General features: G+C 34.0%; 1 protein-coding gene across 1 annotated transcript in view; it reads right to left on the bottom strand.

Moving 5' to 3' along the window:
• Nucleotides 1–25,950, bottom strand: part of LOC136025123 (nuclear pore complex protein Nup50-like) — a 55,806-nt gene that overhangs the window by 811 nt on the left and 29,045 nt on the right. Inside the window, exons 3-5 of the mRNA XM_065700863.1 lie at nucleotides 21,888–22,383; nucleotides 13,787–13,897; nucleotides 879–1,048 (exon numbers count right to left, since the gene is read on the bottom strand). Coding sequence (XP_065556935.1) covers nucleotides 879–1,048; nucleotides 13,787–13,897; nucleotides 21,888–22,383 — 777 coding nt within the window. The remainder of the gene's footprint in view (nucleotides 1–878; nucleotides 1,049–13,786; nucleotides 13,898–21,887; nucleotides 22,384–25,950) is intronic.

The following is a 25,950-nucleotide window of genomic DNA, read 5'->3' as shown; positions in this document are numbered from 1 at the left end:
CTTTTATTAAATTTTAGCCTCTTCCAAAACAAATTCATCCGCAGGTACTGACTCTTGCTTAATAACTTTATTTTGTTTCCTGTTCTGTTTTTGTATCATCTGTCTTCATTTTTTTTACTGATAAAACCGGTAAAAGTTTTAACCAGAAAACTGCACAATTTAAAACCGGTAAAAGTTTTAACCAGAAAACTGCACAAGGGATAGAAGAGAACTTTTGAAGAGTATTGAATATCATCCCGGCGAGCACAATTTATTTCAAAATATGTCACAAGTCATTACTTGTGAAATATCAAACCTAAAACTAAGGTCTGTCAATATCATACCTTTTGCGCCAGTTATTGGTTATGTTTTAGGAGATGAAAATGCCAACTGTCGAGTTATATTGGTTATACTGCCTTATTCAAGAGACACAATCAGGGTGAAACAATTTCCAGCACTACTGAAGAAGGTGATCGTCTCGTGAAAGCAAAATTGTCCGACTTGTTTATTCGTAAAAGTTGGTTTTTAAATAAGTTAAGGGCACTGTTCGTTGTGCGTTTAAAAAAAGTAAAATTGGATTTTATTGTTTGAATTTTTATTGATGTTTTTGACCATGAGCCTATTGAGTGAAAAATGGACCGCTTCTCTCATAAATATAAAGAGCACTCAAACTTCAATGTCAATTTTCTCGAAAACTCACTATTTGACAGTTACAGTAAAGGTTGAATTCTAAGACAATAATTTCTATTTGGATGATTCGCTTTAGGAATTTACGACTGATAGAAATTCTGTAGAGATAAATTGTATAGCGTCACATAATAGGTACTGAATTGATACTGATTTAGATTTAAAGGAACACCTTTTTTGGTGTTTTGCCTACTTAAAAAAGAAATGCTTACTTTTCTCTAATTGAGGATTTGTGTTGACAGCAAAAATATTGAGTAGGAGGTTTCCAAGAGCGTTATCAGCTCTAACAATCAACTGAACTTTGTCGTCTACATTCTTCAAGAAGAGATTGCCAATTCCTCTGCTTTTGAATTCATTTCCATCAAGGTAGAATAGCTTTGACCTGAGTAATCAATCACACGTTATTTTATTATGTAAAAGTTGATTGTTTATTTAAAAATAAGCAGCCAACTACCACTTCATTGTGCCCTGGGATGCTTTTTAAAAGAGGCATAATAATAAATAACTTCAAAACTGATGTCTTTTTCTGAACTTTGGTAAAAATAAAATAAAAAAAAGGAAATAATCATATTCGTCACTTTTTGGATGGGGTCAAACGCAGAAATGAATCTCAATATAGACATATATAACACTGTAATCGGACTGTAGTACTTGTGATCAAACTATAGTACTCTTTATCCACACACAAATTTTAATGTAAATTTTGCTATTCTTATGCAATGTATATATATATATATATATATATACTAGCTGTTGGGGTGGCGCAAAGCGCCACCCCAACACCTAGTTGGTGGGGGCGCTTCGCGCCCCCCCCAAGCCCCCCCGCGCGCGTAAGTCGTTACGCGCCATATTAGTTACGCGCCATTGTAGTTGTGTCCCTATGTCCCACCTGTGAATATAGATATATATATATATATATATATATATATCTTCTATATATATAAAAATAAGTTGTCTGTCTGTGGATGTGTGGATCAGGTGAAATCACCTGAAAAAACTGGATCAGGTGACGTCAAAACTGAAAAAACTAAAAAAAGGCAAAAACTATAAAAAAAACTAAAAACTAATAAAAAAAATAAAAAAGCTAAAAAACTAAAAAAACTAAAAAAAGGCAAAAACTACAAAAAAAAAACTAAAAACTAATAAAAAAGCTAAAAAACTAAAAAAACTAAAAAAAGGCAAAAACTACAAAAAAAAACTAAAAACTAATAAAAAAAATAAAAAAGCTAAAAAACTAAAAAAAGGTAAAAAACTAAAAAAACTAAAAACTAAAAAAAACTAAAAAAAAAGGAAAAAACTGAAAAATAAGCTAAAATAAAGGTAAAAACCAATAAAAAACTAAAAAAAAAACTGAAAAAACTAAAAAAAGGCAAAAACTACAAAAAAAACTAAAAACTAATAAAAAAAGTAAAAAACTAAAAAAACTAAAAAAACTAAAAAAACTAAAAAAAGGTAAAAAACAAAAAAAATAAAAAATAAAAAAAAAACTAAAAAAAAGGAAAAAACTGAAAAATAAGCTAAAATAAAGGTAAAAACCAATAAAAAACTAAAAAGAAAAAAAAGGAAAAAACTGAAAAAAATTTTCATCTAAAAAACTAAAAAAACTAAAAAAGGTAAAAACTAAAAGAACTAAAAAAGAAAAAAATAAATGACGAAACTCAAAGAGAAAGCGACCAGGACAAAAGGAATGTTCGATTAGCAATCAACAAAGCACCGGGACACAGGGAGTATAAATGACGACCAGGACATAAGTAAAAAAAAAACTATCTATATATATAAAAATAAGTTGTCTGTGGATCTGTGGATCGTGGATCAGGTGACGTCACCTGAAAAAACTGGATCAGGTGACGTCAAAACTGAAAAAACTAAAAAAAGGCAAAAACTACAAAAAAAAACTAAAAACTAATAAAAAAAATAAAAAAGCTAAAAAACTAAAAAAAACTAAAAAAAGGCAAAAACTACAAAAAAACTAAAAACTAATAAAAAAGCTAAAAAACTAAAAAAACTAAAAAAAAGGCAAAAACTACAAAAAAACTAAAAACTAATAAAAAATAAAAGTAAAAAAGCTAAAAAACTAAAAAACTAAAAAACTAAAAAAGGTAAAAAACTAAAAAACTAAAAACTAAAAAAAACTAAAAAAAAGGAAAAAACTGAAAAATAAGCTAAAATAAAGGTAAAAACCAATAAAAAACTAAAAAAAAACTGAAAAAAACTAAAAAAAGGCAAAAACTACAAAAAAACTAAAAACTAATAAAAAAAAGTAAAAAACTAAAAAACTAAAAAAAGATAAAAAACTAAAAAAAATAAAAAATAAAAAAAAAACTAAAAAAAAAGGAAAAAACTGAAAAATAAGCTAACATAAAGGTAAAAACCAATAAAAAACTAAAAAGAAAAAAAGGAAAAAACTAAAAAAAATTTTCATCTAAAAAACTAAAAAAAATAAAAAAGGTAAAAACTAAAAGAACTAAAAAAGAAAAAAAATAAATGACGACACTCAAAGAGAAAGCGACCAGGACAAAAGGAATGTTCGATTAGCAATCAACAAATCACCGGGACACAGGGAGTAAAAATGACGACCAGGACATAAGTAAAAAAAAAAATTAACAAAACTAAAAAGAAGGTAAAAACTACAAAAAAACTAAAAAGAAAAAAAAAACAAAAAACTAATAAAAAAACTAAAAAATCTAAAAAAAAGAAAAAAAAACTAAAAACTAATAAAAAAAAAAGCTAAAAAACTAAAAAAACTAAAAAAACTAAAAAAAGGTAAAAAACTAAAAAAACTAAAAACTAAAAAAAAAATCAAAAAAAAAGGAAAAAACTGAAAAATAAGCTAAAATAAAGGTAAAAACCAATAAAAAACTAAAAAAAACTGAAAAAACTAAAAAAAGGCAAAAACTACAAAAAAACTAAAAACTAATAAAAAAAAGTAAAAAACTAAAAAACTAAAAAAACTAAAAAAACTAAAAAAAGGTAAAAAACTAAAAAAAATAAAAAATAAAAAAAAAACTAAAAAAAAAAGGAAAAAACTGAAAAATAAGCTAACATAAAGGTAAAAACCAATAAAAAACTAAAAAGAAAAAAAGGAAAAAACTAAAAAAAATTTTCATCTAAAAAACTAAAAAAAAATAAAAAAGGTAAAAACTAAAAGAACTAAAAAAGAAAAAAAAAAATGACGACACTCAAAGAGAAAGCGACCAGGACAAAAGGAATGTTCGATTAGCAATCAACAAATCACCGGGACACAGGGAGTAAAAATGACGACCAGGACATAAGTAAAAAAAAAAATTAACAAAACTAAAAAGAAGGTAAAAACTACAAAAAAACTAAAAAGAAAAAAAAAACTAAAAACTAATAAAAAAACTAAAAAATCTAAAAAAAAGAAAGATACAAATGACGACCGGGACACAGGGAATATAAATGACGACCGGGACACAGGGACACAACTACAACGGGGACACCGGGGGAAACAGGGGGATGTAAATGACGACCGGGACACCGGGACAGGGAATGGTCGATTAGCAATCACCATCAACAAAGCTCAAGGGCAATCATTAGAATCATGAGGTATAGATCTGAATACAGATTGTTTTCTCATGGACCATTATATGTTGCATGTTCAAGAGTCGGTAAACCTGACAATCTATTTATATGCAAAGACAATGGGACAGCAAAGAATGTTGTATATTCGCAAGTTTTACGTAGTTAAAACCATATATATATATATATATATATATATATATATATATATATATATATATATATATATATATATATATATATATATTCACAGGTGGGACATAGGGACACAACTACAATGGCGCGTAACTATTATGGCGCGTAACGACTTACGCGCGCGGGGGGGCTTGGGGGGGGCGCGAAGCGCCCCCACCAACTAGGTGTTGGGGTGGCGCGAAGCGCCACCCCAACAGCTAGTATATATATATATATATATATATATATATATATATATATATATATAAATATATATATATATATATATATATATATATATATATATATATATATATATATATATGTTTTTAACTACGTAAAACTTGCGAATATACAACATTCTTTGCTGTCCCATTGTCTGTGCATATAAATAGATTGTCAGGTTTACCGACTCTTGAACATGCAACATATAATGGTCCATGGGAAAACAATCCGTATTCAGATCTATACCTCATGATTCTAATGATTGCCCTTGAGCTTTGTTGATGGTGATTGCTATCCCCCTGTGCACCCCGGCGTCCCCTTTGTAGTTATGTCCCTGTGTCCCGGTCGTCATTTATATTCCTTGTGTCCCGGTCGTCATTTGTGTCCCGGTGTTCCAGTCTGTGATTTCTCTTTGAGTGTCCCGGGCGTCATTTATATTCCTTGTGTCCCGGTGTCCCGGTCGTCATTTATATCCCCCTGTGCCCCCCGGCGTCCCCATTGTAGTTGTGTCCCTGTGTCCCGGTCGTCATTTATATTCCCTGTGTCCCGGTCGTCATTTGTATCCCGGTGTCCCGGTCTGTATATACATTCGTTTTTTAGTTTTGTTTTTCTCCTTTATTTTTTTCCTTTTTTCTTTTTTTTTCTTTTTTAGTTTATTTAGATTTTTAGATTTTTTAGTTTTTTTATTAGTTTTTAGTTTTTTTGTAGTTTTTACCATTTTTTTACTTTTTTATATTTATTAATATTTTTTTAGTTTTCTTTTTCTCTTATTTTTCAGTTTTTTCCTTTTTTTTAGTTTTTTCTTTTTTAGTTTTTAGTTTTTTTTTGTTTTTTACCTTTTTTTAGTTTTTTTAGTTTTTTAGCTTTTTTAGTTTTTTTTATTAGTTTTTAGTTTTTTTTTAGTTTTTGCCTTTTTTTAGTTTTTTTTTAGTTTTTAGTTTTTTACCTTTTTTTTTAGTTTTTTTTTAGTTTTTTAGCTTTTTTAGTTTTTTTTCTTTTTAGTTTTTTTTGTAGTTTTTCCCTTTTTTAGTTTTTTTTTCTTCTTTTGTATTAGTGTGAAATAATTCAGACGTCATATGCGGACAAACACGACGTCACTCGACAGACAGACAGACAGACATAACCCACAAACAACTTATTTTTATATATATTTATTCATATTTTTTTAGTTTTCTTTTTCTCTTTTATTTTTCAGTTTTTTCCTTTTTTTTTAGTTTTTTTCTTTTTTAGTTTTTAGTTTTTTTTTTAGTTTTTTACCTTTTTTTAGTTTTTTTAGTTTTTTTAGTTTTTTAGTTTTTTTATTAGTTTTTATTTTTTTTGTAGTTTTTGCCTTTTTTTATTTTTTTATTTTTTTCAGTTTTTTTTAGTTATTAGATTTTTACCTTTTTTTAGTTTTTTTTTAGTTTTTTAGCTTTTTTAGTTTTTTTTTCTTTTTAGTTTTTTTTGTAGTTTTTACCTTTTTTAGTTTTTTTCTTCTTTTGTATTAGTGTGAAATAATTCAGACGTCATATGCGAACAAACATGACGTCACCTGATCCATCCACAGATCCACACACAGACAACTTATTTTTATATATATAGATATATATATATATATCTATATATATAAAAATAAGTTGTCTGTGTGTGGATCTGTGGATCAGGTGACGTCATGTTTGTTCGCATATGACGTCTGAATTATTTCACACTAATACAAAAGAAGAAAAAAACTAAAAAAGGTAAAAACTACAAAAAAAAACTAAAAAGAAAAAAAAACTAAAAAAGCTAAAAAACTAAAAAAAACTAAAAAAAAGGTAAAAATCTAATAACTAAAAAAAAAACTGAAAAAAATAAAAAAGGCAAAAACTACAAAAAAAAATAAAAACTAATAAAAAAACTAAAAAAGCTAAAAAACTAAAAAAACTAAAAAAACTAAAAAAAACTAAAAAAAGGTAAAAAACTAAAAACTAAAAAAGAAAAAAACTAAAAAAAAAGGAAAAAACTGAAAAATAAAAGAGAAAAAGAAAACTAAAAAAATATGAATAAATATATATAAAAATAAGTTGTTTGTGGGTTATGTCTGTCTGTCTGTCTGTCGAGTGACGTCGTGTTTGTCCGCATATGACGTCTGACTTATTTCACACTAATACAAAAGAAGAAAAAAAACTAAAAAAGGTAAAAACTACAAAAAAAACTAAAAAGAAAAAAAACAAAAAAAGCTAAAAAACTAAAAAAAACTAAAAAAAAGGTAAAAAACTAAAAACTAAAAAAAACTGAAAAAACTAAAAAAAGGCAAAAACTAAAAAAAAACTAAAAACTAATAAAAAAACTAAAAAAGCTAAAAAACTAAAAAAACTAAAAAAAGGTAAAAAACAAAAAAAAACTAAAAAAGAAAAAACTAAAAAAAAAAGGAAAAAACTGAAAAATAAGAGAAAAAGAAAACTAAAAAAATATTAATAAATATAAAAAATATAAATATAAATATAATATAAATTAGCAATCAACAAAGCACCGAGACACAAATGACGACCGGGACACAGGGAGTATAAATGACGACCAGGACATAAGTAAAAAAAAAACTAAACAAACTAAAAAAATGGTAAAAACTACAAAAAAACTAAAAACTAATAAAAAAACTAAAAAATCTAAATAAACTAAAAAAGAAAAAAAAGAAAAAAGGAAAAAAATAAAGGAGAAAAACAAAACTAAAAAACGAATGTATATACAGACCGGGACACCGGGATACAAATGACGACCGGGACACAGGGAATATAAATGACGACCGGGACACAGGGACACAACTACAATGGGGACGCCGGGGGGCACAGGGGGATATAAATGACGACCGGGACACCGGGACACAAGGAATATAAATGACGCCCGGGACACTCAAAGAGAAATCACAGACTGGAACACCGGGACACAAATGACGACCGGGACACAGGGAATATAAATGACGACCGGGACACAGGGACATAACTACAAAGGGGACGCCGGGGTGCATAGGGGGATATATAAATGACGATGGCGACTCAGGGAATGGTCGATTAGCAATCACCATCAACAAAGCTCAAGGGCAATCATTAGAATCATGAGGTATAGATCTGAATACGGATTGTTTTCCCATGGACCATTATATGTTGCATGTTCAAGAGTCGGTAAACCTGACAATCTATTTATATGCACAGACAATGGGACAGCAAAGAATGTTGTATATTCGCAAGTTTTACGTAGTTAAAAACATATATATATATATATATATATATATATATATATATATATATATATATATATATATATATATATATATATATATATATATATATATATATATATATATATATATATATATATATATATATATATCTATATTCACAGGTGGGACATAGGGACACAACTACAATGGCGCGTAACGACTTACGCGCGCGGGGGGGCTTGGGGGGGGCGCGAAGCGCCCCCACCAACTAGGTGTTGGGGTGGCGCGAAGCGCCACCCCAACAGCTAGTATATATATATATATATATATATATATATATATATATATATATATATATATATATATATATATATATATATATATATTTATATATATATATACTAGCTGTTGGGGTGGCGCTTCGCGCCACCCCCAACACCTAGTTGGTGGGGCGCTTCGCGGCCCCCCAAGCCCCCCCGCGCGCGTAAGTCGTTACGCGCCATATTAGTTACGCGCCATTGTAGCTGTGCCCCTGTGTCCCACCTGTGAATATAGATAGATTTATATATGTGTTTCAAACTACGTAAAAATTGCGAATATACAACATTCTTGGCTTTCCCATTGTCTGTGCATATACAAAGCCGTATGTACTAATAATGACGTCATATGCAAACGCTCTTTTTACAAACAAACAAGCATGCATACACACAACTCGTTTTTATATAGATAGATAGATACAATACAAATTAACTGCGTAAAACTTGCGAATATACAACATTCTTCGCTGTCCAATTGTCGCTGTATATAAATAGATTGTCAGGTTTACCGACCCTCGAACATGCAACGTACAATTGTCCATGGGAAAAACAATCAGTATTAAGATCTATACCACATTTTTCTAATGAATGACCTAGAGCTTTGTTAATGGTGATTGCAAATGCTAATCGAATTGGGAATTGCAATCTTTTAAAGTGAAAAGGCAGATCCGTTGGACTCATGGGAATGCGAGGAATAAGAACAGCCTCACCCTCAAAAGGCCCTGTCAAGATTGTGGCCTCTATTAGGTTTTCCATTGTTTTTTTTACGGCAAGTCGCGTGCCATTGCAAAGCTTTGGTGGGTTGATATTTCTTAAAAGTATTGTTGGTACGCCTATTTTTAGTTGTAGCACGTGTGGTGGAAACCCTGAAAGATCCACGGAATTTAAAAATTCAGATGGATAATTAACCGCTTCATTTGGTTCCAAAACTGTGTCGACTGACTTGTAAAGGACTGCCTGGTCTCGAATCTTGGTCAAAACAATATTGTTGATTTCGTGGACGTCTATATTTTTGGGTGCGAGAATCGCTCTTTCACTTAGCATTTATTATTTTTATAATTTTTTAGAATATTTGGAAATACTTTTTCAATCAATTCATTTTTGGACGTCACTAAATTACAGAAATCAGCAGGTAGTTGTATACGTCCTGAAATTGAGTCTACTGGGAGCTTTCCGTTTCCAATTGCCAGCAATTGATCTGAAAATGTTTGACCAGAGTCATCGTTTTGCAATCGGACACGCATATTTAAATTAGAATTTTTCAGGCAAGCATTCATTTCGTCTGCAGGAGTTGATCTAGGTATTATAAGTAATGTTTGCCTGAAATCTCCCGCAAGCAATATTAATGTGCTGCCAAAGGGTTTCGACTTCCCTCGCAAATCTTTCAAGCATTGATCCAGAGCCTCGAGCGATTTTTTGTGTGCCATTGTGCACTCATCCCAAATAATGAGTTTGCATTGCTGCAATACTTTACCTATCCCAGATGATTTGGAAATATTGCACGTGGGAGTTTCTGTAGAATGCAAATTCAGAGGCAATTTCAAAGCGGAATGAGCAGTTCTTCCACCAGGCAGCAATGTTGCGGCACAAACGTTTTACCAGTACCTCCTGACGCATCCAAAAAGAAAATTTCTCCAACTATGTTATCGACACAATGCATTATCGTATCATAAATGTCTTTTTGTTCCGACGTTAACTTGGAAATGTTATTTTGTACATATGACAATAGATCACTCGTACTGTAATTTTGTTCACGATCCAATTCTACACATGTCGAAACAGCAGCGATACGGTTAGGTGAAGGCATTCCCAAATCCTGAAGAGGTTTGTTTGCCATACGAACGCACAAATCTTCTATAATAACTAAAGTGTAGTTATAAATTTCTGATGTAAAATCAAAAGTCATATCTGACGTCTCTAACTGTTTTCGATGGAGTACATCTTCGGACATTTTTGACTTATATTTTTCCCATAACTCTGTAGGAGCTGATGGAGAGCAAGTTGTTAAAATGATGCCAAACAATGCACGAATTTGACTTGGGGTTGACGTTTCGCGCGCGTCATTGATGCAGTTATCCCGGTGTTGGTCATTCTCCAATAAATTCAGAGCTTGGCATGCACTACGGTAAGTGTCATGTATAGTACCGTTTGCAGTTCTCAAATACTCAAAGGATGTCGGACCGGGTACATTCACCAAAAGCAGGCGTAGAAAGAAACATTCATGTTGATTGGGGTGAACGGTGTAGAGTCTTCCTATCGTGGTATCTTTGAAGATGGTAGGTTGGCCGTCGACTGACTTACCCTGTTTTCGACGTTCAAATACTTTATTTTTAGTATTCCACGTTTAATACGAAGGCACTTCAGTATACAGCAGTATCTTGAGCATATTCATGCATATGACGGGGACTGCCAGCATATGACGAAGGTAAAATTGTTAATCTTCCAACGTTTGTGGTATTACCGTCATTTATAACTGCATCTCGCAAATGAATGTATTGTTCAGAGCGGAGCTTGGTCTGATTCAGGCGGATATATAGCAAACGTTCTGATTCAATTTTAGCATACATATCAACGACGAATTGGTGAAACAATTCACGGCATTTTAAAATATAATTTTCTTCATCCTGCCGAATCATTAGTCTATAGGAATAATAATGCATTGCACTGCATTTCTTATTCATTTCTTTGTTAGTGGCTGGATTCATCAATTTAATATTAAAGTGATAGCCATCGGCTCCATCCCAAAAAATGATAGGATATTGTAGGGCATCTTAGCATCGATGAGTTTCAGCAATTCTAAACAACTGAGCGTTTCGCTTATGAAGAATAATATCTCGAGGTAAAAACTGATCACCGACCATAACGATTGCCACTTCGTCGATAGTTGGAGCATTGTATCTACGCACATGTTGGCCAGGAGGCGTTTTGTCAGCAGAAATAACAATTTTATGCGTATCAGTAGACATCAAATCGATGGCTGTTTTGAACAGACGCACTAAATTATTATTTTCGTGGAAAAGATGTTGCAATTGGGAAACGATTGTCCTTTCAACGTTGGGAGAAATTTCGCAACGTGCATTCAATTCAGAATTTCTATCACTGATGAAGTACAGTTGTAAAAATTTATGATTCTCGCCTGAGAATGGTAGAAGGGACCCTGCTCTATGATAAATTTGCCCTTTTACTTTGAAAGTAGACATAAATTGATCTGGATTTTCGATTTGGGCTCCAAACGACGTCATTTGGAAACATGAGTTGTATTTTCTGATTTGTGACAAAAGGCCTTGCAATAGGGACAAATTTTAGACATTGTCCCGATTTGAACACATCTACTCAAGCTATAATTATCGACTGGGCTGTACCTGAATGCCAGGCGATAACTTTCAGGTTGCTCTGATTCCTCGGCACGCTTTCTTTTCTTACTTTCTCTATCAACAGAAAGCCTGATCTCTTGCTGTTCTTGTGATTCCTCGGCACGCCTTCTTTTTTCACTTTCTCTTTTAGCAGCAAGTCTGGTTTCATGGTGCTCTGGTAGTTCCTCGGCACGCCTTCTTTTTTCACTTTCTCTTTTAGCAGAAAGTCTGCTTTCGCGTTGCTCTGGTAGTTCCTCGGCACGCTTTCTGTTCTTTCTTTCTCTATCAGCCTCAAGCCTGTTTCCTTGCTGTTCTTTTGATTCCTCGGCACGCTGTCTTAAATATCTTTAATGACGTCACCGTCATAACAAAAATGACGACAACTAACTTCATGAAGTCAGTCAACACACAAACATGACGTCACTTGACAGACACATCCACAGACAACTTATTTTTATATATCTAATCTATATATATAAAAATAAGTTGTCTGTCTGTCAGGTGACGTCATGTTTCTGTGTCGACTTACGTCATGAAGTTAGTTGTCGTCATTTTTGTTATGACGATGACGTCATTAAAGGTATTTAAGACATTCGTTCACGGAAAAATGTTTAATTGTAAAATGACTGAAGAACCTACAATGGCAACAGCCGAGGAAGCTGCTCAAAGAGTCTATGCCAAAAAACTTGCTGCTGATAAAGTAAGAAAAGAAAGCGTGCCGAGGAATCAAAAGAACGCAAAACCGCGCAGTTAGATGAAAATCCACCTGGACAGCGAGAGTCAAAACATATCAAAACTGAAAATGATAGCGATGATGATTGGGTTTGGGATTTTGACTTGGATAAGGTCAAGAAAGAGAAAACTGAAAAAAGAAAAAAGGTAAAAAACTAAAAAAAACTAAAAAGAAAAAACACTCAAAGAGAAATTACAGACTGGGACGCCCGGACACAAATCACGACCGGGACACAGGGAATATAAATGACGACCGGGACACAGGGAAACAACTACAACGGGGACGCCGGGGGCACAGGCGGGATATATAAATGACGACCGGGACACAGGGATTGTTCGAATAGAAATTACAGACCGGGACACAAATGACGACCGGGACACAGGGAATATAACTGACCACCGGGACACTCAAAGAGAAATTACAAACTGGGACACCGGGACACAAATGACGACAGGGACACAGGGAATATAAATGACGACCGGGACACAGGCACACATTATTAGAATAATGAGGTATAGATCTGAATACGGATTGTTTTTCCCATGGACAATTAGATGTTGCATGTTCAAGAGTCAGTAAACCTGACAATCTATTTATATGCACAGACAATGGGACAGCGAAGAATGTTGTATATTCGCATGTTTTACGTATTTAAAAACATATATTTATATCTATCTCTATTCAGAGGTGGGACACAGGGACACAACTACAATGGCGCGTAACGACTTACGCGCGCGGGGGGGGGGGGGGCGCGAAGCGCCCCACCAACTAGGTGTTGGGGTGGCGCGAAGCGCCACCCCAACAGCTAGTATAGATATATATATATATATATATATATATATATATATATATATATATATATTTATATATTTGGTTTTCTGTTTCTAAACTTTTTCTTCGACTTCAGTTGATTATGTAGGAGCAGATAATTTAATGTAACTTTTATTCTTATTTTACAACAACAGAAGAGAGAATAATGAGGACTTTTTTCCCAAGACAGTGAACCAACAAAACCTATTTGAATATTTCGGCCCTATATCTAAGGGCCGTCTTCAGCAAAGAAGATAATAAAAATAAAACACTTACAATAAAAACAAGCCTAATCCCAAAAGAACTACAAGATTAGCTGCAGAGAAGGCAAATATCGCAATAAGAAATTATTCCAATTTTTAATAGATACAGTTAGTTCAATGAATGAACCTTTTTAGCTTGTAAAATGTTAGCTTTTATCACACAGTCTTGGCTGAACTTTTCGTTAAGAAGTAATGATGCCAAGGCTATCTTAAAAAAAAAGAATGGATTTATAACCGAAAACTTTTATTGTAAGTGTTTTATTGTTTATTATTTTCTTTGCTGAAGACGGCCCTTAGATATAGTGCCGAAATATTCAAATAGGTTTTGTTGGTTCACTGTCTTGGGAAAAAAGTCCTCATTATTCTCTCTTCTGTAGTTGTATTATGGAAAGGCAGTGTGGTCTTCGTCGTTATTTATTCTTATTTGAGTCGAACCAACATGTGCTAACCGTATACCACTTATCTTCGCTTTGTCTACAAAAATTTGAGTAAAATTATGACAAAAAAAAAAAATAGATTCTCAGATCTCATACCTTGCTTCAAAGAACGCGTCACTTTCTTTGATATCCTTCTTCTCAAAAGTTTGAGCCTTTTCTTCTTCGTCTTCTTCCTGATCAGCGGTTGCATCTGCCGTGGGTACGGAGCTGTAATATATGAAAACAAAATGATGAGTGCGGCCGTTTCAAAACGGAAGGGGGATTCTAAAATTTGTTTTGAAGGTAAGTTAAAATACAAGAAATTATATTTCAATGGATTTATATCCACAAGTGACACATGTATAATTTATGAGTACTCCACAAGAAAGCAGGAAGAACAACTAGGGGCGCCTATTGCAGAGGGGCACTAGCCCCCCTAGATTTAGAGAAACACCTTTTTCGGTGTTTTCATTGATAAATTGAAAAAATCCTCCCTTAGATTTTGAAGAACACAGTTTTTATATCTTCATTGTTCCCTGCGTATGGGGTATAATACCGGTTACGATTCGAAATGCAAGTTATCTGGTAGCCTTCAAGGACAAATTCAAAAAATAGTTTCCTTACAAAAGAATAGTATTTATATATGTGTTTTGTGTAAATAGAAAGGTTTTCGTACATGTGTGGATTTAGTGATATTAGTATAAAATAGTAATTTTAGAATACCTAGAAGAGAAGTTTACCACCTGCTCCCAACAAGCCCATGGGAGTTTTCTTAGCAGGTGCAACAAAAATGTTGTGCATTTTTTTTTTGTCAAATAAAATAATCTTATCTAATGTAAAAAAAGAAAAAATCCTGGCATATTGATTGGGATAAAGTATTTCAATACCCAACTGTTTAAATACTAGTTGGCCTAATTCTAAGTACTGTATTTGGAGCCTTAGTATTTACCTAAACATGAGTTTTTTCTTATTTACATTTTGAAAAAACATAGAAATGTAAATTTATTTGGGGCACAAAACATGAACGGTATACCAGCTACAAGAATACGAGCAACCCAAGTTCATTTAGACTCTACAAGTGCAGTTAGAAATTACTAAGCTATAAAGGAGAATGACGGTGTATTTTGTTCGTAATGGAGGTAAATAAAAAAGGAGACAGCTAGAGGTTCTCAACGACGTAAAAAAAAATGACAACAATATTTCTGCGTGTATCCAACTCTAAACTATTCAAATGGTAGACAATGTGATTTATACTTTGGATAAATGAATGGGCTTGAGAGAAGGGCTGCTTGCCCTCCAATCTCTTATTACTCCTAAAAAGGGCACCAGACACTCGCGCTGTAATTGGAGTGCATGGGGGAGGACTTCCCCTTGATATTTCTAGTAAAAACTTTTCAAACAAGTAAAAATACAAGTTAAAAAATTAATTTTTGCTCGTTTTGAGTTTGACTCGGTTATTTATTGTATAATTTAAATAAACAAAATACGTTTTAAATGTTTTAACTTTAATAGATTGAATATTATTAACATTTTAAGGAATATTTATCAGTATATGGATACTAAACTGACAATTCACAGCCATTTTTTAAGTGAAAATAATGTTCTGGTCTTGAGAAGGTATGGGGGTTGTCAGACATAATTTCCAGACTTTTCAACGGCACTGAACAAAATGACCATCTCAAAATTTTGATTAGATGTGTTATGGGAATTGGTAGAGAGGGCTTTTTGCCCTTCAATTACTTTCGACTAATGAAAAGAGCACAAGCCCTTTCAATTTCCAATCGGATGAGTCTTTTTCGTAGTTTCTACGACAGCAAATGGCCATCTCAAAATTTCTATCAGATGCATTGCGGGAAAACATGAGGTTTGGATCACTCCATTCAGAGTGATCGGAACACTCCGATCACTTTGAAACTTAAAAATGGCACAACAAATTCTGATTACCGATTCAACGAGCCCCCTCCGAAGTTAATACAATCATGCTCTATACATACCTTATATGCCCCCAGGGCATAACTTACTTTGCCCTGAGGGCTGTAAGGGGGTGGGGTGGTCATCCTTAAAGAGACAATTTCCGGTCCTTTCAATCGGAAGTGTTTGGAGAAATGGTGGATATGGGAGGGGGGTTAGTTGCTCTACAATCACTTCCAACTATTAAAAAGGGTACTAGCCCTTTCAATTTCCAATCGAATGAGCTCTTTTTGAAATTTCTAAGACAACAAACGATCACCTCAAAATTTCTATCAGATGCATTTCGGAAAAATATGACGTGCGAGGGGAGGGGGGTATCCACCCTCCGATCACTCTGAATCTTAACATGGGCACTATAACTTTTGATTACCAGCCCAATAATCCCCTTCCGAAGTTTATTCGGTCACCCTTTCTATATGTACCTTGCATGTTCCCAGGGCATAACTGACAACCCTTGTCCTGGGGGCTGTAGGGGGGTTGCCATCCTCAAAGACAAAGTTCCTGGCCCTTTCAACTATGTTTAACAAAATGGCTATCTCAAAATTTTGATTGGATGTGTTTGAGGAAATGTTGGGCGCTGGAGGAGGTTAATTGCCCCTCAATCACTTTCGACTATTAAAAAGAGCACTAGTCATTTCAATTTACAATCGAACCAGCTTTTTTCAAAGTTTCTACGACAACAAATGAGCGTTTAAAAATTTCTATCAGATACTTTTCAGGAAAACACGAAGTGTGAGGGGGGGAGGTATCCACCCTCCGATCACTCTGAACCTTAAAGAGCAGTAAAACTTCTGATTAACAACCCAATGTTCCCCCTTCAAAGGCTATACGATCATCATTTCTATATACACCTTATACGTCCCAAGGGCATAACTTACATCACTTGCCCTCGAGGCTGTGGGGGGTTGTCTTCGCCAAGACATAATTTCCAGACCTTTTAATTACGTTGGGAATAATGACTATCTCAAAATTTTTATTGGATGTGTTTCGGGAAATGATGAGCATGAGAGGGAGGTCAGCTGCCCTCCAATCACTATTGATTATTAAAAAGGGCACTGGCTCTTCCAATTTTCAATAAATGAGCTGTTTTCGAAGTTTCTTCAACAAAAAATGGCTATCTCGAAATTTTTATCAGATGCATTTCGGGAAAATAAGAGGTGGGGGTAGGGGGCTGTCATCCTCAAAGACTTTTGGCTATTAGAAAGGGCACAAGCCCTTTCAATTACCGATCAAAGGAGCTCTTTTCGAAGTTTCTACGACAACAAATGGCCATCTATAAATGTCTATCAGATGCATTTCGGGAAAATACAAGGCGTGGGGGGTATCCACTCTCCGATCTCTGAATTTTAAAAAATTCACTCTGAATTTTAAAAAGGGCACTAGAACTTTTGATTACCAACCCAATGATCCCCTCCGCAGTTTATACAATCACCTTTTCTATATATACCTTACGTGCCCCAGGGCGTAACTTACAACCCATGCCCTGAGGGCTGTCATCCTCAAAGACAAAGTTTCGGGCCCTTCCAACTACGTTTAACAAAATGACTATCTCAAAATTTTTATTCGATGTGTGAGGAAATGCTGGGCGTGGGAGAGTGTTAGTCGCCCTTCAATCACTTTCGACTATTAAAAAGAGCATTAGTCATTTCAATTTCCAATCGAACGAGCTCTTTCCGAAGTTTCTACGACAATGGGTATGTAAGAATTTCAATTAGATACATTTCGGGAAAATACGAGGAGTGAGGGGGGAGGATATCCATCCTCGGATCACTCTGAATCTTAAAAAGGGCTCTTGAACATCTGATTTACAATCCAATTAGCCCAATCCGAAGCTTCTAGGACCAATCTTTCTATACAAACTTTTTATGCTTTCAGGGCATAACTTACAACCCTGGTTCTGAGGCCTGAGGGGGGATGTCATCCTTAAAACCTTACGATTTCCGGACCTTTTAACTACGCTGAGCACTACGCTTTTAACTACTTCCTAATTATTGATCAAAACATCAAAGCATTGTCAATAAATTCTCTCTCCTAAGCCAACTCTCTTCACTAACCAAGCCCTGGCCTCTCTTTAACTGGAATCAGTTTGGGCAAACTGCTTTCGCTTAATTTCTTGGAGTTTATTTCGGATATTTTTTTTTAACCTTATCCTCACAGTTTCAATGGTTCTTGCTCCAATTCCTCATCAGAGTAGAAACATAGTTCCGCTTTCTTGGAGCAAGAATGCAGAAAATTTTCATTCTCAGTCCGATTTTGCTTTTTCCCTTTATTTCTGTTTTCTGACCGGGGGAGGACTGAAGGGTTGCATTGTTTTGCTAAACTTCAGGTTACACTGAAATTTTTTGTAATTTTGGTTTCAATGGGTCTTTTAGAGATTAATTTTTTAAAAACTTTTTCCACAAAATAAGTTTAAAATAAATAAAGAACTCTATTAAACGAAAAATGAACAAAAAACAAGAATCAAATAATCTAACAAACATTCAACTACCACAAATCGGCATCAATAAATAAAATAAACCCTAATAAAAAAACATTAACTAAATAAACAATAATTAAATGAATGTGCATTGGCAGTTTAATATACATATGCTGACATTCATACCTTAAAACCTTGAATAATTTTTGATTTCTTAAAGTTATAAAAGTAAAAACGTTAAAAAAAAATTTTTTATCGCAAATTATATTCTGGGTTTTAGAAAGCATAGGGGGTTTTGAACTCTACTGATTTCAAATTTCTGCTTGGTTTGAGTTTGACTCGGTTATTGATTTTAATTTCTGTTCATTTTGGGTTTAATTTACCAGAATTTCTCTTTAGCTCATAATTTTCCAGACACTTCCAATCAAAATTTTAAAACAGTCTTTTTATTCAGAGTAATTGAACAATCTAGTAACAATAGCTCTAGGGTTATTGGGTTGGTCAACCCTCCACAGTTATGTAATTTGCCCATTATGCTTAAAAACCAAATATTGCCTTAAAATTAAATCAGAACGCACTGTTTGCATGCTGGTTGGCAATAAGACATTTCCCCAATATACCAAGAACGACAGAGGGTATTAAGCTCAAGCTTTTATGGCTACTTTTATTACTACTTCCACTCTTAATATTCTATAAACCAAAAGAGTGTACGTGTATCCAGGCAGTGAAAGAGAATAGATATAACGTTTTAGGAATGATGTTAACTTTTATTTATCAGGTCAGCTAGAGGATATATGTGACTAAATTAAACACTACTATTTTCGTCATTATTTTCAAAAGGGCTAATGTTTTGAAAAATTGCTGAACAAGTTTCTTCAGCATGCAAATAGCAAGCCAAACTATAAATTCTTAAAAAAAAAAAAACAGAAACTAGAACCTTCAATTTTCAATTAAATTAGCTCCTTTAAAATATCTATGATATGATATGATAGGTATGATAGAGCATCGCTGCCTATGTACTCATATGCCCTATATTGCTTATATGCTCCTCAAATACCTACATGCATACAGTTTTTTCGTTTAATTGAAACTCCCCCAAAACATTCCCTTAAAGTTTCAACTTAATGCCATTAGTGTCTTTAGTTACAGTGACCGTAGAAGCAGCATTAAATGTATACACAGAGCGTCTTCTGGCTAGTTCAAAATCCTCAACTTATGAAAGTATGAAGGTAAAATTTTCAGAGAATATTTCTGCCGTACAGATGACAACCTACCACCCAAATGTAGGTTGTCCAAAGGGCATATCAGCAATATCTTAGGGACAGGTTCGTGTATGAAATTAAAACTTAAAACGCTTTTTGTTGGGGATGTTGAACTAACCGAAAGACAGTATTTGCAACTGTATTGAAATAAATCGAAATACACTATGCCCATATAGGTAGTTAAAAGGCCGTATCAGCAATGCTTCCAGACCGGTTGATGGCATTAAGTTAAACATTTAATCGCGTGTTGAAGGGGATGTTGAAAAAAATTGAAAACATTTGAACAAAGCTGAAAAATCGATATCTCAAAGCTTTGTTTGGATGTTTGTTATGGAAAATGATGGGCGTGGGGGAGGGATCTCTCAAATCACTGTGACTTTTAAAATGGCTACTATAACTTCCAATTTAAAATCAAATGAAACCCATCTGAATTTACTACGACCACCCATTCCATAAAAACCTTATATGCCATCAGAGCATAACTTCAAGCCCTTGCCCCAGGGCTCTGGGGGGGGGGGGGGGGGTTATGCCAACCCTGGAGGCATTGTTGAATGTTCTTTGGACTATTTTAAACAAAACTACCATCGCAAAATTTCAATCACATACACTCGGTGAAAAGAGGGGTAGTTGGGTGGAGAGGCTACTTGACCTCCATTACTATTGACCCTTAAAAGAGAACTAGAACTTCTAATTTAAACAAATTGAGCAAACACTTAAGTTTATACAACGATCTCCTCGATAAGAACCTTAAATGCCTCAGGTGCAAAACCTACAACCCTCGCCCTCAGGCTCTGGTGGTTTGTATCAACCTCAAAAGCCTTGTTATATGATATTTGGACTATTTTGAATAAAATTACCGTTTCAAAGTATCTATTGTATACATCTCGGGAAAAAACGACGTGTTTGTGTGTGCTGGAGGGGAGGGGTAGCTGCTCTCTGGTCACTTTTACTCTTAAGAGGGGTACTAGAACTTCTGATTACCAATCTAATGAGTCTCATCCAAAGCATATACGACCACCCTTTCTATAAGAATATTATATATCCCCAGGGCATAAATTACAACCCTCTCCCAGAGAGATGTAGGGGGGGGTCCTCCTCACAGACATAATTTCTGAAAACTTCAAATACGACGAACGAAAGTTTATCCTCCATAATTTACCCTCCAGTAACCTTCGACTATTAATAAAGGCACTAGCCCTCTCAGTTTCCGATCAAATGAGCCCCATTGAAATTTCTACGACAAAACTTTCTATAAGAACCTTATATGCCCCCCAGGGCATAAATTACAACCTTTGCCCTTGAGGACCTTGGGGGGGGGGTTCACCCTCAAAGACATAATTTCCAATCCTTTCAACTAAGTTAAACAAAATGGCTATCTCAAAATTTTGATTGGATGCGTTTGGGGAAATGGTGGGCTTGGTAGTTGGGTTAGTGGCCATCCAATCACTTTTGACTATTAAAAAGGTCACTAGCCCTCTCAATTTCTAATTGAATAAGCCGTTTTTGAAGTTTCTACATAAATACTTCTAAAATACGCTATATGCCCCAGTGCACAACTTACAACCCTTGCCAGAAGGGCTGTAGGGGTTTTATCATCCTCAAAGACAAAATTTACGGACCTTTCAACTATGCTGAACAAAATGGCTATTTCAAAACTTTGATTGAATGAGTTTGGGCAAATGGTGGGCGTAGGAGGGGGTTAGGTGCCTCCCAATCAATTTTGCCTGTTAAAAAGGGCACCAGCCCTTTCAATTTCCAATCGAATGAGCCTTTTTTGAAGTTTCTACGAAAACTCCTTCTTCAACACAAAGTCCAAGTCTAAGCAAAAAAAAAATAAATAGTGCATTGTGCCAACATCGTTCCTTACTTAGGCAGCACTATTGTGCTGCCTATGAAAGCATAAAATGAGATTAGTGACCAGAGTGCGAGTAGATATTGATGTAGAATAAGATATGTAGAGAAGGGTCGTTCTGAAGCCGATAGTATTCAGACACGATTTGTCAAAAACATAACGCAAACAAGTTGAGGAAAATTTGGACATTTTTTCCGGGTTTAATACAAAAGTGGCACCCAGAAAGTAACATGTGGTTTCAATTTACAAGAAGAATAATTCTGACTGAATATAGGGGTCGTTCCCTTTCCATCACCTGGTTTACCTCTCGGGGTGCCACGTGTGCCACACAATTCCACCAAGCGTGGTACAGTCCCAGCAATGTTTGACGCAGTTCCACAACCCTTGGCTCAGAACACCTGGTGTACGCATAATTTTTGAAAGTCGGCACCCCCATTGACTGGATAAATGAAAATCGTAGTAAAAAGCTAAATTAAAAAAAAAAATTATATAGATAATTTCGATTGTTAACATTGCTGACACATAAAGAGGATAAAACTAACTTTTAACCGAATTAAAAAAAATTGCTGACATATAAGAAAAGGAAACTATTGTGCAACCGAGTAAAAAAAAAAAGAAGAAGAAAAAGACAAAACTAAATCAACAAAAAAACATAAGTTGAAAAAATTAAATATTTCCGTTTCAACAAGGTATTTGTGCTTTTCAATAAAAATTTACCTTTGGGGGTCAGTAGGTGGTGCAGAAGATGGAGTACTACTGTTCACACTAAATGAAAAAGTGTTGGTAGTGCTGGGTTTTGGGGCTCCAAAAGAAAAGGTAGAACTACCAGAAAGCAAGGGATTGACGGTCGTTGATGGAAGTCCACCACCCCCAAAACTGGAGTTTGATGTTCCACTAAGCAGAGGACTTGCTGTCGTTGAAGATTTTGCGCCTCCTTCAAATTTAAACGAAAGATTAGACGTTGTATCACTTTTAGCTGTAGCTGGTAGCTTTCCTCCAAAGTTAAAAGTAGAAGTTGAAACTGCGTCACTTTTAGGTTCAGTTGAGAAAGTAAAGAACGGCTTTGGTGTCACCACAGTGGACTCAGTTACTGACTGACTGATGGACAAAGGGGGTGCTTGAAAAGAGAAGGAATTTGGGGGCGTAGATGTAGTCGCGGACACAGACGTTGCTGAAACTGTTGTCGTGGTCGTACTTATGGTCTTGATTTTACCTATAAAAAAAAAATACTGCTAAAAATACTTAAATACTATCTTATATGAATCAGTACTGTCTAGTAGAAACCAAATATTTTAACTTGATAATAAAACAGAGACAAAGAAAAGAAAACCGGCTGCCGCTCAGGTACAACAGAGCTATACCAAGCAGCATAAAGAATCTGGTATTGTCAAAAATTAGCTATAGAAGAAATTTTATCTCGAGCAGGCCCTAATTCATCATCTAAAGGACAAACTAAACAAGAAAATTAATAAAAAAGATTTATTGTCTCTCAGTCAACGCAGCATATATCTATAAAACTAGAACAAATAAACCTGATTTATGATATCTGTAGGACTATACAAAAACAGCACTTTATTTCAAAAAAAAAAAAAAAGTTTGAGGACCCGGAAATTCATTAAGTAGCCTGCAGAATACAAGATACTAAATTACAAGGATGTTAACCGTCCTTTAAAAGCCATGATATCAGTAACTTTTATCATACAATTTAAAAAAAAAAAATAACCGAAACGTCAGTACAGTGGTTGATAGTGGTTGAAATAACAGTGGTTAATAAAGCAACTCATAGATTTCACCAACCGTAATATCAGTAGCCAGTGATACAAAATTTTACCCAGTAGAAACGTACTTCAACATTATTCGAAATCAAGAATGGATAAACCATGGTACATTTTCTTAGTAGACAAAAATGATTCATTTTTTACTGGCAACCCTTTTCGTAAATAGCTTGATATTTTACACCCTTTAAATATCCTTTAAAACCCTAAAAATTATTTTCCCAACCAACATTTCTTCTATTAATCAAGTGAGCTTGGTTTTTAGCAGCTTGGTTAAAAATTAATGACACTACTACCAATAACTTATTGGAGGACTCACCAGGTATGCCTAAAACCGCAGGGGTGCTGTATCGCACCCCCCTCTATTTACACACAAGAATCAGTTTTCATCCAAGACTACACCCCGAACTTAGGAATCAGCAATCAAGGAATGTGATCCCAAAATGTAGGAATCCGTTTCCATAATCAAAAATTTCTAGTAATCAGTAAACGATCAAGAGCTCAATTGAGGAAAGGAAGAAGAAAATGGGGACAATTTGCCTCATTTCTTGGATTGCTTTCTTATACTGATCAACTTTTACGCTAGCATTGCTAAAAGGATTAGTTTTAATTAATCTCCTCATTTGATTAAAATAGCTAGGAATAATTTGTATTGTAATGAGTATTTCATACACTAAATGTAAGTTTGACAATGTTATCTTGGGAGAGGCATTTTGAGATAAGACATACTATGTATCTTATAATGAATTAGAATAGTGGTTTACAGATTAAATGGTACGACAAGATTCCCATCGTACAAATTAGGAAAGATGAACCTTCTTAAGTCAAAACATCTGAAATTGTTAGTTAGTTGGTATTCAAGTAATTGAGTAACATTTATAATACATCATGTTCAGAGATAAATCTGATCAAGTGTGCATCATGTAGCCTCCATGTGCATTTAACGAGCCACAAACTCCACGATTACATTTTAAAGTTCTTTGATAATAATTTGGCAAATCTCTTAATTAATTGGTAGGCCTTTGTAAAAAAAAAGAAGTAGTGTAGGAATTCATTTCGGTGGGTACGAATGACATACGCTAAAAGCCTAGAACTGGGGCTACTGAGAAGGAAACAAGCAAAAAAAAAAAAAAAAAAAAAAAAAAAAAAAAAAATCTTACTTCATAATTTGCGGAAAAACTGTAGTTAACACACTTTGAAGGCACTTCCAGAATACTTTAACCCCTCCCTAATGTGCAAATATACAGCCAAAAAATCACTTTGAAGGAATTTAAAAGGAAGTCTAGGGCAAATCAGAAATAATTAGTATTTACGTAACTTCAAAACAAACTTCAAAAACAATTAACTAACTAAACAAAACAGTAACTTCAAAACAATTACGTAACTTCAATACAAAAACCTTAAAAATTATGTTGGATATAAAATAAGTTTCCTATACGATAGTAAGATTGACACGATGTGTCTTCCTATCTCCCTTGTTGTCAAGAATGAATAGCACTTTAGGATAGCACTTGAAGCTGGTTAATGCCTTAAGTGAATGTAAATTGTGTTTTTAGAATCTCAAATGTTAAAAATCAAGAAAATCATTTCATCAAATACTCTTCGAAAATCCAAACGTCAAATTTATTAGACAAATTTCGTTTGAAAATTTTAACGCCAAATTTATAGACGCTGCAGATCTGTGGCTAAAATTGTAACAAATTTGCTGAATTTATCAGAAAACAAAAAGAAGTGAAAATATTACTTCACCAAGTTTTACTGTGAGCACCCATTTTTCCTCAAGAAAATCAAGTCATTTGTATGAATTAAGAACAGATTTTGTGTACTCTCCTGTTTCAAACCCATTGAGTACTCAAAAAGTTCGAGTAATTGACGACCTTTTAATTAAAGGTACGGGTAGATATAGAGATCAAATCTTGCAATAAAATATGCCCCTCAACTGAATCAAATCCCTTGGCAGTGTCAATCTTTGAAGATGCAGAAAGTATATATCTACCACAACAATATTTATGTACGAGTCCCTTTAAAAATAAATGCCACTAAACTTTAAATAAGCAAAAATTACTGTGGATGAAGAAATAACACTTAAATTATAATATACAACGAATTTAAACTTAAAACGAAGAGAAATTACCATGAATTAGTGCGGCACTGCAATCCCCTCAAATAACCAAATGACTCCATTTGCTTTTTAACAAAAACAAAGAACATTTAAAACACATTTTTTTTTTAAATAGAAAATACTGCTCAATCTTAACAGAAAATTTTCTCTGTTCAGATTATTTTCTCGTAATCAATTTAATTTCATCATTTTTCTAACGGGCTTAATGGAACAGGAGCTACCACAAACCAGAGTCAGGCTGTCGTAGCCTTCAACCCTCCTTGAGGCTACAAAGGTTTTATTTCCAAGTACAGGACAAACTAAAAATATTCGTTTCTTTTAACCGGAAATATGCTCACCCTACGCTTTTATTTGAAGTCTTTAAAGATTTCCACTTTATGATTAACAAAAAAACATGTTATATTCCCCATGGTATTCTCCAGGTACGATCTTTTTTAAAAGGTTTTTAATATTTATAAATTATTGATTTTAATATTTAATGTAGCAGGATGAAATTATGCAGTGAGATTCTTTTCAACTGAATCAAATTCTTTTCTTAGATAAATATAGACAAGCCTATTTAGTGGGGTCAATTTCAAGGGCGATCTAAGCGCACATTAAGGACAAGAGATAAAGAAAATGCCTGTGTACTCAAATGTCAACTACTCAATACTATTTACTATTACTACTAACAACTCACCACAGCACCAAACCGTCTGAGGCCAATACAGCTATGCACGCTCCTCCTCCATCCCAATCTATTCAAAGCTTCCCTCTTTACACCCTCTCAGGAAGTTCCCATTTCTTTTAAATCTTTTTTTGTGACATCCTCCTACCCCAACCACGTATGACCTGCTTTCTGTTTAGCCCAAGACAGTTGGCCAAAAAGAACATTTTCGGCAAT

The sequence above is a fragment of the Artemia franciscana genome, chromosome 3 (assembly GCF_032884065.1).
Source record: "Artemia franciscana chromosome 3, ASM3288406v1, whole genome shotgun sequence".
NCBI classification, from domain to species: Eukaryota; Metazoa; Arthropoda; class Branchiopoda; order Anostraca; family Artemiidae; genus Artemia; species Artemia franciscana.
The sequence above is the reverse complement of the archived record's forward strand: the minus strand, read 5'-3'. Positions and strand labels throughout refer to the sequence as shown.